The sequence below is a fragment of the Ambystoma mexicanum genome, chromosome 13, assembly GCF_040938575.1.
Source record: "Ambystoma mexicanum isolate Mex_15411 chromosome 13, UKY_AmexF1_1, whole genome shotgun sequence".
In the NCBI taxonomy this organism is placed as follows: domain Eukaryota; kingdom Metazoa; phylum Chordata; class Amphibia; order Caudata; family Ambystomatidae; genus Ambystoma; species Ambystoma mexicanum.
In genome coordinates, this window is record NC_090938.1 from 83,992,419 (window position 1) to 84,009,745 (window position 17,327).

General features: G+C 46.8%; 1 protein-coding gene across 1 annotated transcript in view; it reads right to left on the bottom strand.

Annotated features, from left to right (window-relative positions):
* Positions 1-17,327, bottom strand: part of ST7L (suppression of tumorigenicity 7 like) — a 427,879-nt gene that overhangs the window by 113,919 nt on the left and 296,633 nt on the right. Inside the window, exon 13 of the mRNA XM_069633325.1 lies at positions 8,584-8,676. Coding sequence (XP_069489426.1) covers positions 8,584-8,676 — 93 coding nt within the window. The remainder of the gene's footprint in view (positions 1-8,583; positions 8,677-17,327) is intronic.

Consider the following 17,327-nt stretch of genomic DNA (forward strand, 5'->3'; position numbering starts at 1 on the left):
ATCCCTTGGAGGCACCTTGTTTGCCTCAAGAGCTCCGAAAGCACGGCCGTCGTTGTTGGAGCACTCCCACTGCCCGGGCAGTCTCTGTGTCTGTCTTGATGGCCTGAAGGGACTCATCAACCGCCTTCCCAAACAGGTTGTTCCCGTCGAAGGGCATGTCCAAAACCTTGGTTTGTACGTCCTGGCGGAAATCCGTGGCCTTGAGCCACCCTCGTCGTCTCAAGCAAACGCTGTTGCCCAACTGATGGAAACCAGTATCGGCGATGTCCGTTGCCACCGTGATGGCGTGGTCTGAAGCAATCTCACCTTCCTGTAGGATTTCAAGGGACTCAGCTGTTTTGGCGTCCGGAAGGAAGTCCAACAGAGGGGCGATTTTGAACCACAACTCCGTGACGTAGCGGGCTACGATAGCCAGGGCGTTGGCCGCCTTGATATTCATCGCTGCGGATTAGATGATACGTCGTCCCATCATGTCCAGCTTCCTGCCCTCGCCGTTCGGCAGTGAAGTTGATGTCGAGGCCGATGCCCCCCCAGTTTTCTTCTTTGCCGCCGCCGAGGCGCCCGAAGGCAGAAGGAGGCAACGTCGGGGACCCGGTACTTCTTCTCGTACCGGTCCCTCTTTGCCAGCGCTGTGGCAGGGTTCTTGAGGAGGGCGAGCCCCGCATCCCAGATGTCATCAAGAAGCGGTACAGCGAGGACCGTCTTCCTTTTAGCCTCGCGCCGTTGGTAAAGGAACCCTTCCTTCTTCTCTTCTGGGCAGAGCTGGAAGAGCTCGGATGCCCTGGAAATCATGGCATAAAAAGGATCCAATCTCGACGGGTGGGGACGCCCGAGCAGGGGGCAACGGGGGACACGTCCCGTCATCGCCTCCGTCGTCATCTGTACCTGTCGTAGCCGTGTCTGTGCCTGTATCATCATCGTGGGTAGTAGACCGGGGGGGAAGGCAGAGCAGGCCGCAGAGGTGGGAGAGGTGGCGTAGGATGCATCCTCCTCCTCTTATGCGGTGGACTTTCCGAAGGTCCTGGCTCCGGTTCCCCGGTCGGGTCTGGCTCAGGTACCTCCGTCGGGGGGAGGGGCAACCTTGTCCTTATCTCCGAGCATAAGGACTGAATTGCTGACAAAATGGCAGCTGAAGTGTCCTGCGGCACCAGAAACGACAGGCGCGAGGGCTCTTGAGGAGCCTCGTCAGCGACACAGTCGCCCTCGTCGTCGCCCTCGTCGGGATCCCTCCCGATGGGCTGGGCCTCTTCCACGACTTCGATTAGCTCTTCTTCAGAGGTCGTTTCCGTATCCACGATGGCCACCAGCCCCTCCCCCACCTTTTCCAACGAGGACTTTGTGGGGGTCTTCTCAATGGGCCTGAAAGACGACTCCCTCCGCGGTGGCAGGGAGACTCTGGGTCGTGAGGTTGCCTCCACTGGTGTAGCCTCCACAGGCTGAGCCAGGGCCGCGGCGACATCCTCAATCGAGGTCTTAGCAGGGTGAATTAAGGTCATCGTCACCTTCTGTATGCCTGGGGCCTTCACCTTGGGGGGAGGGTCCAAGCCTCACTCCCCCTCTGCCGGACACTTCGAGATCGACCGGGGCATCTCCAGAAGCTTCGCCGGGTTCTCGGACTTACTCTTACCCGAGCCAGAGCCTTGGCTCGTGGTTGATGGCGCCGGGGAGGATGCGCCCTGCCTGGCAGCGAAGGAGCCCGACCGTTCGGCGCTCCCGGTGCCCGCGGACTCGCGGTGCTTAGCCTTTTGTTGGGCCCCCGTCGCCGGGGCGCCCTCACAGGACTTAGAAGACCGCTCAGACTTCTTTCTCTTCTTCTCGCCTGACGGGCTCTTCACTTCCAGCCAGTTGGCGAGACGGAGGTGGCGATCCTTCATGGTCCGCTCCGACATGTTCCCAAAAAACACACAGTCCTCTGTGTGAGTCTTGTCCTCATGGAGACAGTAGAGCCATAACAAATGCTCGTCCTCCTTGAAAACATTCTGAAGCTGGCATCCAGGGCAGGTCCTGAACAGCTTCCCGGGCGTCGAGCTTCCTTTCTCCTGGGCCATGTCCGGGGTAGGCCTCTGAACTTCTGGAATCCTCCAAAAGCGTAACTCGATGAAATCTTCACCCTTGAGGGGCTTAGAAAACTCTGAAATGGATCCCCATTGAGCGGATGTAGAAACGGTGGAGCTTCAGGCTCTATTTAACCGAAAAATGAGTAAAATCTCCTGAAAAAGCGTGAAAACGCAGCAAAAGCTCGAGAGCTACAGCACAAGGACTCCCAACACTTGAACGTGCGGTAAAAATCTGAGGATGGCTGCCAGAGGCGGGGCTTAGGGAGAGGGCAGTCATTGGCTGGGTGCAGTATGACCCAGAGACCAGTGATTGGTTACTACTAAGAAAGACAGATCAGAAACGAAACTGATACTGATTTTTTTCTATACCGAGGATTCCCGGCCTCACAACGGGGAATATTCATGAGCATGTGAATCCATGCCACACCGCATGCTGGAGAACTATCACTTGCTCACTGGGAATCTAAACCAGGAGAGCTCACTGGGAACCAGAGTCAGGACAGACTGTACTGAAATCAGTTATCTGAACACCTACAAGGCCAAAGCTCAGGAGGGTCAATGCTTAGCCCTCGAACAATGTCCCAGAACCCTGGTAGAGATTAACTTTATGATAGTTACTCAGGATGGCCGAACCAGGCCAATGCACAGTTGTAGACTAGGTCACTCAGGACCATGGTTCTACTGTAGATTAGGTTTTCTAACAGGCGTCTTTTACGTGCTTTGTTTCGCCTAACATTGTTATAAGGAGATGCATATTAATTCTTCGTCCCCCTCCACCTATTATTCATTGTGTTTGGAACGCTCTGTGGTCCTGAGTCATCCATTCATACCCTGGCCTGTGACATACAATAGATCTAAACTTCCTGATGGAGCAAGTGTGTCCCAAGAGAACAATGGATCTTGAAAGAGAAAATACTTGTGATTAGATATTGTGGTAACAAATCACCTAGATGCTTGGAGTGGGTGCAATCTATTGAAATGGTTGCGCTATGGCTCAGAAACTTGACTTGTGCTGCTGTCACTTCAAGAGTTTTAAACAGGACTGTTTTGCCAAACAATCCTGGCGCTGGAAATCCCTGAGCTTTTAGCCAGGATCTCTCACTTGTAGTTCATATGGAGGACCGCAACTTTTGTTCTGCCCACACTCAGACGTTTAGATCACCAAAGATGCAGCTAGTTCTGAAACAAACTGGCATTGTTTGTCCTACAGGCCTTGAAATGCTTGTGGGACCAATTACTCTTTTTGTACTTGCCAAGCGGAATTCAATGGGGACGCCGTTTTTTTTTAGCTATTGACAGTAACATTAAAATGTTCTTTTTTTCCATCGCAGTTTTAGACCAACATTGGGAGGATAAAATGGTGTTTGGACATAATGGAACAGTGATGGATTGCCCCAATTCTAAAGTAGCAAAAGGCATCTGATAATAGGTTATATTAACAGTCTCAACAAATGTTGAGCATTCCCATAATGGACACACACACAACACAAACAATGGCACCGTTAATTTTAGGCTAACCAGAAACCATTGGGTATTGTGCAATGCTAGTTCAATAACAGAGGTTGTACCACAATGGTAACACACTTCAAAGCAGACACAAGACAAACAAGAAATGAGAATGCTTGCCTTGCTATGCAATGTCCTTGGGAGATTTTGGCAGGCAGGTTTCAAAGCTATTTGGCCACAAATGAGGTCTAGCATCCAGAAATAATACTTTTAAACTGTCTAATGTAGATATCTTTTAAAATCTGTTATCCATGAAATGTGCAGCTTGATACCAATTTGGGGTTTTAAAGAAAACATGGTTATTTCATGCGGGGAACCTTGCTCGCTGGCATCTATATACACGAAAGAAGCACGAGGACATTAAAATCTCAGGCTGCGTTCTGAGTTACATTATATAATGGACTATTTAAAAAAAAGAAAGAAAGCACAGCTTACACAGAATGCGAGCAATCCAGTCTTCAACTCACTATGGAATGGAATCTACAAACAATAAACACGAACATATAAAGGATACAATTTCCGAATTTCCTTCATGAAAAACTTTATCGCAAGTTGGCCGCAATCGTTTTTATTATGTTACGTTACAAGGCTGTTCTATGCCAAAACATCATCTTCGTGGCCGGAGAGCGCCAGGCTTGCCAGGACGTTGTCCAACCTAACTACAAATTCGGTCATGCTGACTTTGTAACATGCATTCAAAAAAAGGTCTATGAAGGGTGCACTGAGCTCTCCCAAGGGGAAAATAAAGTCCATAGAACAGGGTATTTGACCAATGCTCGTTCTGAGTAGAGGGGCCCCCATTCTCTAATTCAATTTGTAAAACTTGCAGTTTCACCCAAAGTAACCAAGGGTAATCCAGACGTAGACCCCTGCTGCGTCTTAGCTTCACCTCACTGAGGAGGCTCAACAAGGCCGAAACACGTGTCTGGGGTTGCGGATGGTACTCTTGTTCAGAGGAGAGCTGCCTGGCATTTTGGTGCTGGAGTGTTCTTGTGGGTGGGACTAGACTGATGTGCAAATGGATATTTCTTCTCTGTGACGGGTGCAGTGAGCTAAATCACGGTTGTAGACCCTCCTGAGTAGAAGAAATTCCCTAAAACAGAGTATTTGGCCCATGCTCGTTCTCAGTAGAGGGGCTCCCACGCTCTTGTTTAAATGGTAACAAGCATGTATGCAGCAATCAAGTTTCAGAGCATTAACTCCTTTCTCAAGAAGAAATGAATGAGGAGTTGAAATTCGAATCATAGGCAATGCAGGCGAGACAAGAGGCAGCGGCCATTTTAAAAGTGGATGCCATACAACAAGCCAAAGAGGCCCTCGATAGGGACGCAGATAACATCCCCTTCTCCTTCATTACCATGCCGGTCTCAGCATATGAGGGCAAAGGAGATGGATGGGGAGGGATTAAGGTCACGTAAGAGGGTAGCATGAGCAAGAGCGCAGTGAAGAAGCCCTTTGACCCAACGTCACATATTTTGAGCCTAGATTGACGTACCCTTTTGACCCCTTTTGACCCCAAGATGTACCCATATGGCTGCTAGCAGTATAGAGAGTACTAGAACACAAAGGCTCATGCCAATGGGGTGACTACATTCTATATCCCCTATTATGCCTTTAGAAAATCCACCCGATAAAAAGATCCACCCACCCCCTTTGCACACCTTTGGCATGGAATTTCACAAACAAATCATGAAGGGAGCAAAATGTGTGGATATGCCAGGTGTCAATGTGTGTCTTCCCACTTTGGTATAATGAAGTGCGACGGAATCAGTTTAAGGTCGGTGTCACTTTAAAGATGTCGGTTAGCGGACGACGACCTCTCTCAAAGGCATTACAGAAAGGGTTTTTGTCAATGTTTATGTCAACTGCTAGGTAAGAATTCCTCTCTGGGGTTTCCTTTTGCTGGTTTTCTTGGTTTCTAGACTTTGTTTTAGCCATCAGAAGGAATTCTACACCAACCACCCGCAACTACAACACTTGTTTGGTGCACTATCCTTAGTAGTCCAAAAGGCATCCCATTTTGTTCTCAATTTTGTTCATGCAGAAAGTGAGCCAGGAATTGGGTTGGTGGCAGCTGCATGTTTTGCTTTGGCTACACCATACTGTAGTCTTTCATATCACCTTGGTAGCCATTGACCTACCGATGGGGTTTAAAATTCCTGCCCCAGGACCATATCATTTTATGGCCTGCCTTTGTTTGAGTGGACCGCAAAGAATAAGCAAAATGGCTATTATGTCTATGTAGGGTCTGGGCAGGGCCTATCCAAAGACCCTTTGTATGACTGAATTCCTGCTGGCCTGGACGTGGTTTTCCCAGGCACCACAATTCACATCTGGTGCATGGAGTCGCTTGAATATCGTGGTAGGATGGCACACCGCCACCTTGAAGAAACTTGAGCTATGGAACCGTCTGTACTGGCTCTGCCTCTGGTCCTCCTGGCGAGCTGTGTGCTTCAGCATCAAGAGGCGAATCTTCTCCCTCGGCGTCCAGTCCGCCTCCTGCGCTGGACTCTCCCTGCCTGCAGGCTCAGATGTCCTCTGAAAGCTGCTTCGTCCTTGCATTGCTTGATGAGCTTGTGGAGAGGACCTGCTGCTGCTGCCGCCTTCCTGCTTCTGTGCCATGTCTCTGCTCCGCGGTACAGAGCCCCACACCCCTACAGCTGTTCAGGGCCTGTTTGTACTACCTGTGCCGAGACTTGGTTCTCACTGGAGCATCTAGTGATCCGTCGGTGTGGGTCATCCTTGTGCCTCCTGTTACTAGCACTGCTGCTGTGGGTTCCTAGCAGAGGGTTCTGCTGGAGATTTCCCAGTCATGTTAGATACTGAGGTCTTGGCTCTTAATCCTTGTCCGTCTCTGGAAACCCAATCTGAGCATCCTAGGAGCCCTCAGTCCCTGTGGAACCCAGCCTGGGCCGCCTTCCTGGAACATCAGTCTTCTTCCTTCTGGTCACTGGTCCTGGGTGCCCCGAGCAGCCATTCTTCCACTCTTCTTCCCACCTCCACCCATGTCACTCAATCAGTCCTTCAGGAGCGGCCCTGACTCCACCCTGAAGCCACCCTCCAGCAGACACCTGGTTGCCGAACCTAGGTTTGCTTTTTACCCGTTTGGTTCCCCAGGTACCCAGCTGGATGGTTATCCCGTTCTGCACGAGATATGAAGGGTATAACGGTCTACCTTTTCAGTATAACCGCGAGATTCCTATTGGTTTTCTCCATTTAGGTCACAACAGTACCAGAGAAAATTACCTACCTTTGACAGTTGTGTGCGTCTTTGTGATTCAACGCAGTGCAGGATTTCTAGGCAGAGTCGCTGAATATTAAATACATTCCTGCAATTCATATAAAGTCTTGTTTAATCACAGCAAATCACTCCATTTAATTCTTTCAAAGTGGATGAGTTTGTACTTCTATCTGTATGTTTTGGGTGAAAATATGGTCCTTTCTCTAAATAACCAAATGTTTTTCCCCTTTAGTGAGAATTTCTTATTACATATTTACAATAAAGTGTATGAGGTTTTCAGTAGATATTGTTAATTTTTGCACTTCAAAATCCAGGGGCTACCCATACAGCTGACCTGCCCGATCCATACCAACCACAAACATTTTAATATCTGCAAACAGGTAACGGTACTCAGGACCTGCATCCATCAACAACACACAATTCTGCATTCATCTTCCCGCTATCCGACTAACTCACCCTGCCCTCCTTTCTTAGAGAGACATGGACAGCAAGGCCAACATCATTGGCAGAGGGGCGTTATGTAAAAGACCACTTTCGCTACTGCGCATTACTTTTATCTGTGCTTGTGTGGGGCTAACTATCCCTAACTGACCCTCTCTCTCCAAGAGTGAAACCAGACTGCTGGTCACATTTCCATTAACAGTTGGAAAATCTTGGCGGCTACCCTGGTCACACCCAACAGCCAGGCTCGGACTGGCCGATAGGCAATAGGGTAATGCCAAACCAAAAACGCAAAATGCTAGTGTGGGCCAGACCTTTGGGTCAAAGTGTGTCACTTTTTAGGCCCATGTATGCCAGCTTGATAAGTTACTTCACTCTGTGGCTAGTAGTTTTGACCGGTTTATAGTGACTTTTTCGAATGCCATATTTTCGAAATACCATTTTGTCGGCACCAAATTGGCGGAAAAAAAAAAGTCAAATTTTTTTTTTGTATTTTATTTTCGAAATGGGGGGTTCCCCCCCAACCCTCCTTTATTTTTTATTGACACTTTTTTTTTACTTACGAAACAAAAAATAATACATTCGGAAAAAACAAAAAATTTGCCAAATTGTTTTCGACCAAATGGTATTTTGAAAATAAGTTTTCGAAAATATAACCGGATACCGTTTTGACCAGTGTAACTGAATACATATTCTTTAAAATGCACAATTTGCATCACATTTTATCAAAAACCTCCCCCTTGGGTACTACTCAGAGTGTCGCAAAAGGAAGGAATTGCCATTAGAAACTGTGGCCACTTTTTCATGGGTGCCTGAGACAATGTTCTGCCCCAGTGCGACCCTGACTACAGCCTTGGACTTCGTGAGTGGCCCAACCAGGAGAGGTCAGAAAACCGCCTGTCGGAAGGCACGCATGTTCTCACTTTAGAAGCACGCGTTTATTTTCTTCTATGTTCACTTGCCAGATCATTAATGAGACTAAATTGTGTAGCACCAGAGAAGGTAGTTTCAGACATGCAGCTGCAAGCAAGGTATGGCTGGTTCTCGGATCCTTGATGCTTTAGCAATGACAAAATGTGTTTGGCGGAACATTGAACCAACAAACTTAGGGGTACCACAAACGTTGCTGCTCCTGGTCAAGGCAGCTTCACAGCTGTCATACTAGACGGTCACAATTGCAACACATTTCAGCAAAACCAATAGAGGTAAAAGAAGCTTGTCACCATGAAAGCATGCTGTATTGATCTCAAAGTGTATTAAGGACATACATGGGAGTGCATGTAAACACAATCCGACCGACTGTTGCTAGATGGACACACATTACGCATTTTTACTTACAAGGCAAAAGCTCTCGGTCGGCTGTCTCTGTGCAGCTGGGGTAGGGATAAAACAGATGCCCCCTCTCCAACGGATATGGAATTATCCTAAATGCTGCGAGGAAAGAAATCACACATCAAAATCCAATTGTGAGCTCAAGCTCCATGGCACTAACAGCAGAACTTGGAAACACAAGCAAACTAACAGACGTATTGTGATGCTTCACCAACCACCGTGTGCCTTCTAGCCACATACGCGGTGTGTAAAGTGGAACGCCCAGTTGAGAAGTGCTCATTGTAGATAGCCCAAGTAACTCATGTTTATATCTCTGCCCACCCTCCATCTATCAGTACTTTGGTTGCGCGTCCCTACGTATTGCACTGCAGGCCAGCACTGACATAATTGTGAGGGGGGCGGCGGGGTTTGTGTTATACAAAAATCCTGACTAAAGCAACTTTTAAAAAGTGCATAAAGAAAAGCGCTGAGCTTTAAAGAATATACATTTTAATTAGAAACAAGAATGATCAGGTGGTGAATAAACCATGGAACGAGAGGTGAAGAATGGCAGAGGAAAAAGTGGAATAGTGTGGCAGGAAAAAAGGTGAAAAAGGAATGTGGGTCACTAGGAAAGGTGAAAAGGGAAAGTGGGTTATGAGAAAAAGTGAAAAAGAAAAGGAATGCAGGTCAGGAGAAACAGTGAAAAAGAAAAGGAATGTGGGCCAGGAAAAAAAGGTGTGTGGGCCAGGAGGAAAGTGAGTCATGAGGAAAGGTAAAAAGGGAGGATGGGCCAGGAAAAAAGGTGAAAAAGAAAAGTAATATAGGTCAGGAAAAAAAGGAATGTGGGTCAGGAAAAAAAGGAATGTGGGTCAGGAGAAAAGGTCAAAAAAGGAATGTGGGTCAGGACAAAAGGTGAAAAAGAAAAGGAATGCAGGTCAGGAGAAACAGTGAGAAAGAAAAGGAATGTGGGCCAGGAAAAAAGGAGAAAAAAGGAATGTGGATCAGGAGAGGAGGTGAAAAAAGCTATGTGGGTCAGGAGAAAAGGTCAAAAAAGGAAAGTGGGTCAAGACAAAAAGGTGAAAAAGAAAAGTAATATAGGTCCGGAAAAAAAGGAATGTGGGTCAAAAGGATATTGAGTCATGAGAAGAAGCAAAAAGGGAAGACGGGCCAGGAGAAAAGGTGAAAAAAGTGACAATGCATCAGAAGACAAGGATTGTGAGAAAAAAGCAGATTACTTAAAGGTTTAAGAAAATAATATAAACTAGAGCGTTGATGAAAGGAAAGTATGACGCATCTTGGTTTCATAAGGAATGCACAAACCTTTCTTATAGTTACTTTCATCCTGCCCAGGAAAAATAAAAAATAATGACATTTCTAAGGGGACACATTAAGACCATTCCTCAAATGTCAATAACCATTTGATATTTGTTTAATGCTTTCATCATATGTCAAATTTATTTCATGTGCCATGCCCTCATTTTGTTTATAAATTGTTAAAATGAATGGCATTTCTCAAATAAAATAAAGTAGCTGGTGGCTGCTGGCTGCTGGCAGCATTGCAATGCTGCTTCCAAATGATCAGTCCAGAGTCGGCAAATGGCGGCCCTCTGCACGCACCACCGTCCCATTTCTATTTCCACTGGCCCGGGGCCTCAGAGCGGGACTTTTCCCAAATCCATTTCCCACATAAGAACTCAACGCTCTGTCATGCCTGCGAGCCAGCGGCTTAGACGAATGGCTTAAACGGGTTTCTCAATCACTTGAGGCGCACCCAGCCGCTGCTTTGGCCTCTAGGAGGTTTACATATATTTCAGAATGAGGGATCTTTGCCTTGGTGGAAGGAGACAAGTGTCTGGCAGTCGTTGCAAACCGAGCAAGAAGCAGGACTTGCAATATGAATTTATGACCTCTGGAAGCCGTGTTGCAGGGTCTGCTGGTGTAATGTGGATACATAACAGGAGATAGAGGAGGACTCTAACAAAGGCCGCCCTGGCTATAAACAGCAGATGTCAAGGGAAGATCAGCCAATCAACTGGAGGGATCCCATGGGCCTTACCACATGTATGGACTGCAAGCAAGACGCGATTGCAGACCGGAACCCTCTAGCCAGATTCTAATCTCTCTCTTAAAGTTCAGATTTCGAAAGGTTAATCGGACTTAGAAAAGCTTCTCGAATTCTAAAAGTATTAGGAGTGACGTTTTGATATGGGAGGAAATGTGTATCAAGCAATAAAATGTAGCAATCAAATAAAAAAACCTGGCAGGCTAGAGAAGGGGCATGGACATTCCACTAGTTTTCCCATCAGTCCCACTCAGAATGGGCTATGGTGCGGGATTCTGGGAGACAAAGTTCGGAATCACTTGAGAGCTGAAAGTTAAATACCCCATGTTTGAATGGATTCCTTCTTTGCATTCGAACAATCTGATGAACGTGCTCAGCCTTGCCGAAGAGAATGTTCTACTGAAAATGGTGCTGGGCTTGCTTTCTATCAGAGCAATAGAAGGCCACCCTCTCAAGGAACACAGACACGCTATAAGATGCAGCAGATCATATCATTCAAACTGATGGGCTCAGACGGTACAGTATGGGGTCCTTTTAGTCGACAGAGCGGTAGAGCTGCAAGTAGTTGACAAGCTATTTGTTATCGATGCCACCGAATGATCTCGCAAGGGTAGGGAAGAACCTGCTTCTTTTTTTATTTTTTTTAATCAACTAGTAGCAAAAGCACCCGTTCTCCCAACGGGTTCTGTAGACAGACATAACACTCATCAATTGTTGAAAATCAATGAACCTGTAGGATGCTGTTCCGATTAGCTTATCGCTGGAAGTGCTTTGCACTCTGTAGTAAACTGCACTGGGAATCGGCGAGTGTGGCTGGCTGACGGAGCAGAGAATGGCGGGAGGCGAGAGTTTGTGTTGAGAGAAACCTAGGGGTGCTCTCACATCTACTCCCCTGAGATCCTCTATGCAGGGGGCCAGGGAAAGCACATCGCTTTTGGATCCTGCCCCTGGGGGCGGACAAGCGAGGGAGGATCACCTGGATAGTGGGTCCTCGGGGACTGGAAGTGGGATTCCCACTGGTGAGACACAGTATTCCATATCTTCCTTTCTGGAAGATATCCCGATACCAGAAAAGGTTATGGGATACTGTTCATCTGGATCCATGGTTTCTGAGAAAGGTAGGAATCTGTATCTCACTAGATATGTTAAAAGGAAGAGCAAAGATGGGGATGAAATACATCTCAGTATCCCCTTATCCTCAGGATAGCCAATCTGATCTTCCCCCAACCTTTATGGGTTATTATAAAAGTGTTCCACTTCACTCCCCCTTTGAGAGGCAGAACAATACTTGGACGAGGAAGAAACAACAAGGAGCTATGAAGATTACCTCCATTGCCTATTCAAGTACTGGGACAAAGAAGACACCTGAAGGTCAGGCATGTCCCGTTGATTTGTTTAATTATGGTCAAGTAAGTCAGGCAAGGCAAACCCTTGACTCGAAGCTGCAATCAATAAGCTATCATATCATATTTTGTTAGACAATCACAGGTGCATAAAAGGTGAAGTCATTAGCAGTCACTCAGACCAGGGAAACCTGGAGCGCAGAACGACTACAGACGAAGCCATGCGGGGAGTGAAGCCAAGACGCCAGTAGGCCACAAAAAGCCCTGGCAATCCCGTTGCGTGGTGAACGCTGATCAGAGGTCCAAAAACGGGGTAGGCGGGCAGCAGGCACTGCAGGAAGGCGAAGGCGAAGCTCGTGCATAACAACTGGTGAGTGCAAAGTGGAATAAGAAGTACCGGTAAATTGAACTTGCATAGAATGCCGAACTGAATGAAAGTAAAACAAATTACCTTAGCGCATTGAATGAAACAAACCACGTTACTTATAATTGAAGCCAAACTGAATGAAATAGGCAAAAGTAACCTAACGCATTGGATGAAACTAACATTACTTATATTGAATACCGGACTGAAGGAAACAAGTGAAAATAACTTAACGTATGTAATGAAACCAACGACATTGCTTCTAATGAATATCTAATTGAATGAAATAAGTGAAAGGAAATTATGGTGAATACCAGACTGAATTAACTGAATAAAAGCAACCATTATTGAATACTGCCTTGTGCGAAATAAGTAAGCTGGCTTTTATTGGAATACAGAAGCAAAGAGATATTGAACTGTATGAAAGCAACACCTATAGTAAACTGAAACAAAGAAACAAAGGTGGTAAAGTTGTCAAGCGGCATATTTTAAGAAACTGTTGAATCAAATCTTTAACTTTGCAAGAAGGCTGACAGTTCCTGGTTGCGTGACCTGTAATGGGTGGACCGTGTGGTCTGAAAATGCACCTTGACCAGAGAACTTCTTTATACCAGCAGGGAAGCTAGCTGAAGTGAAAACAGGACATCAAATATTGTTAAACATCAGACCTGGGGACGGGAACCCTGAGTTATGCAAGTTCAGTTTAAAGACTAAAGCCTCAAGGTACTTTCTTTTGATTTTAACAATATGATTGGGGAAGGAACACTAAGCCTTTGTGTCCTGGAACTGTTTTATCTTGGAACTGTGTTGAACTTGGGGGAGGGCAACATGACCTTTATAGAACTGTATTTCATTTAATGCTCACAAGAGGAGAAATTGAAGTTTGTGGTGAACTTATTAACATTTGGGAGAGAAATTTGATGAATAAGCTAGACCTGGAAGTAGCTCAGAACTTAATGTTTGTAACACTATTTGAGTTCTGGTCAATGCCCCTACATATTGTTTTATATTAGTTGTGAGGGCAAGTGTAGGATTTATACACAAATAGACTTATACGTCGAAGTTACTGACCCTGACGTTCCTTAGTTTATTTAGGTAGGGAAATCCCCTATTAAGATAGGGCAAATTAGGCCTTACTCCATCCTGAGATATTCTTTAATAAAAGAAGGTTCAACTTTGAATCTGCTGTCTGTCTCCTATGATGCCAACCTCACAGTGTGCTGCGGCATACTGGGACCCTCTGTGCTCTCTTCCCACCTGTCGCCTCACCGTGGCATGGTGCAATTCATTGCAGTGCAAATATCTCGGAAACGGTTCATCCTAGGGCCGTGAAATGTGGTTTTTGAGGTACCATAGGGACCTTAAGTTTTGTTACTCGTGACGGGGCCAGTCCTTCGACAACCACATTGATGTTTTGCCAATTTCAGGCAACCGTCTCATGTGACAAGGTGCTGAAATCCAGGGAAAGGGGTGTCCAAATGTTAAGTAACCAGTAATGTCCGGAGGTTCCTAACAGGTAACAATGCAAAGTTGGGTGAAACGGTGTGGAATTGTATAAGTAACAACGATTCACCAAGCCACAAACCAACAAACACATTATGACTTCTGGTGAAATCCGGGGGAACGGAGTGGGGTGTCCAAATGTAATGAAGCCAGTATTGTCTGGAGGGTCCTAACAGATAACTATGCACAATTTCGTTCCGAATGGTAAAACGCTGTGGAAATGTATAAGGAACACCGCTTTGCCACAAACCCAGCCACCCACACATTTTCACTTTTATAATCAACTACAAAATGGCTCGGGTGCACATTCTCAGGAAGGGGGCTCTGCTAACTAGAACCCCTTTCATAAACTCCATGCCAAAAGCATAGTGTACACCAGTGCCCTGCTGCATCAGTAGCATGATATGCAGCACCTGCTCCCCTGTGACACGGAATGGCTTCAGCAGTCACAGATGCACTGTTAGTCAGCTGCTGTGACAGCAAAGTCACTGGAGTGCAGAGGCTGCATTTAAATCTGCACTTCAGTCCAAAATCAATTATGCTAAACTATCATCCTCGAGGTAAGATAATCTGGAAATGTATTCCACACATAGGTTTGTTATGGTGGCTGATCGTTCACAATTATTAAAATCCACTTCCAGTTTTCAACATAGCAGCATCAACCAGCAATGAGAGGCAATGTGGATTCCAGGCAGTTGCCCGTCTGCATACCAGTGAATATTGCACTCTGGGAGGTTGGATAACTCCTCCCTGCCAGGGCCAGTGATTCTCAACATAAGATCACCTGGGAGCCTGGCTTCAACGAGGCCCATCAATAACAAATGCCTTCCACACAATAGGGGTTGCACACCAAAGGGTCTTTGAAGTGAAGAGCTAGAGAGGGTGGCGGGTTTAGGCACATTGTCAGAGCACAAATGAGAATTCCTCCAGCTTGATTTTCTGTGGGCTCCTCTCTCCTTCTTGGGCAGCAAAACACTTTGGGAAAGGATTCAAAAAGGCACATGTAACTTGTTATCTTAACAACTGGTCACCTTAAAGTAAAATGGCTTTTAACAAATGACCTTTTTGCTTGTTGCCTGTACAAAGAAGGGAGTCTGCCCCCCTTTCTTTGTTTAATTTAGCACTTTAAAGACTTAAAAAATAATTAATTTGGAGTTAAGCTTTCCAATGTCCTCAACCATTGAGGTGAAGGAGTGTTCCAAGGCACGGTGCTTGCTTCCTACCTACCTACCTACCTACTCTAAGGGGACAATGGCGACACACTGCTGTTGAACAAGAGCTGCCTCTCTTGACTTCTACGCCTATACTGAGGACCTAACCGGAAGTGAAATACTCCTGCAGGTGTTCTCTAGAATCCTCCTGGTTAGGAGAAAGAGAACAAGGACGTATATGGTATGTGCACCCCTGGATTGGGACTCAGCATCCTGAGAGCCAGAACAGCCAGGATTCCCGTTTCACGATTCCACCTTCAAACCACGCTTGATGCCTTCAAACAAATGGGACCCACCAGTGCTACCTTTGGCACTCACAAGAACTTCTATACACTGTGGTTTGAATCTTACAAACCGGCTTGACGCTACAGCAAAGCCTCATCACATGCCATGATCGAGTACCAGCACACAATGCAGGACTACGAACTGCCGAGCAACTTAATCAATAATCGAAATACCAGGACTTCATGGCAAAGCTTGACTCGAACCACTGAAACACAGTGTCACTTATCGACCCAAATCGGCGGTACTCATTGTCTAGAGTAGTGGCCGCCCAGGGACGGCAGGGGGGTGCGCGACAAGCTCGAAATTACCAAAAAAGGGAGGAAAGAAAAAGCCAGCATGGGATGGAAGATGCAGGTTTGATATATCCCATCCTACCATGGCCCCCGCCACACTTGCTCAGCAGGCTTAAGTCAATTGGAGTGGCTGGCCCAGGAAATAGACACCCCGTAAGAGCGCTCTCTATCCCTTTCCAGAGAGCACGCTTCCAGCGTTTGAATCTAAGCGCAGGAACAAAATGGTCCCGGGTTCCCTCCAGTTGATTGGCTGATCTTTCCTTGACATCTGTTTTTTTTATAGCCAGGGCTGGCCTTTAGATTCCTCCTATATCTCGTGTTATTTATCCACATTAAACCAGCAGACCCTGCAAAAAGGCTTCCAAAGGTCATACATTCATAATGCAAATCCTGCTTCTTGCTCGATTTGCAATGACTGCCAGACACTTGTCTCTTTCCACCAAGGCAAAGATCCCTCATTCTGAAATATATGTTAACCTCCTGGAAGAGAAAGCAGCGGCTGGGTGTGCCTCAAGTGATTAAGAAACACGTAAGATAAGGAGAGGGGGCCCTGGGGTTGTTTTTGCAGTGGGTGGAGGAACACTGGTGTTTTTGGAAAGGGGGGGGTCCTAGGACTATGCATGGTGTGGGAAGGGAGAGCCGGGGACTATGCAGGGAGGCGCGGGGCAGGGGCGGCTCATCCATAATGTGTGAGGGGGCATCGACCCAGCAGCAACCTGACCCATTATGAGGAGCTGAGGAGGCAGCCCAGTGGGCCACAGAGTGCTCGCGCTGCTGCTTTTTCGAGCCGAAGCAGCAATACTGGGCTGGCTAAACTGGCAAAGGAAAATACAGTTTCCCTTTGACAGTTCAGTTTATCAGCCGCACATGCTCAAATGAGCCAAGCGGGGCTGTGTGCTTATTCCCCAGCCTTGCACAGCTCATTGAAAATGCTGGCTGGGGAACTGTCTGTATGTGCAGGGGGTGCACCTGTGCCTCCTCACACAGACAGAGCAGGCAGGAGTGGGGCGTTTCAGCACCCACACTCAGGCCCCTACATGCACATGCAAGAACCAGGAAGCTCTGCTTCCCGATTCTGTTCATGACGTAGGAGTGCTGGGGAGGAAGCTTCAGGACCAGGACAGAAGATACATTTATATTCATTTTTTTAATATTTAAATATGTGTATGGATGCTTGTGTTATGAGCGAGTGTATGATTATAGGTGCTCGTGTGAATGATGGAGTGAATGCTCAGTGAATGTGTGCGCGTTTGTGTTGGTCCGAGCTGATTTTGGTGAGTGAGGGGATGGGGTGGGTGGGGGTTTGAAGGGGAGGATTGTACAACAAAGGCATGTTAAAAATGACAGTTGAACAATCCCCCTACGCACCGGCCAAATCAGCTCTCCTGAGATGCTGTGGAGCCCAGGGGACAGTACTTTTTTACTGGACATCTATCATAGATGCCCAGTACAAAAATACCATGCTTTCCCCCCCTCTGGGCCCCACAGCGCCCTGCATACACACAATCACTTTGATTGTGTGCATGCGCTAGGCGCTGTGGGGCCCAGTGGACAGGGATGGTATCTTTTTACTGGAAATCTATCAGAGGCGTGAAGTAAAAAACACCATCCTTCACCCTGCCCTCCACCAGCGCCAATTGCAAATTGTTTGGCTTTTTACCCAATTGTTTTTAAAAGTGTGCCCTAAAATACATTTTAACCCATTAT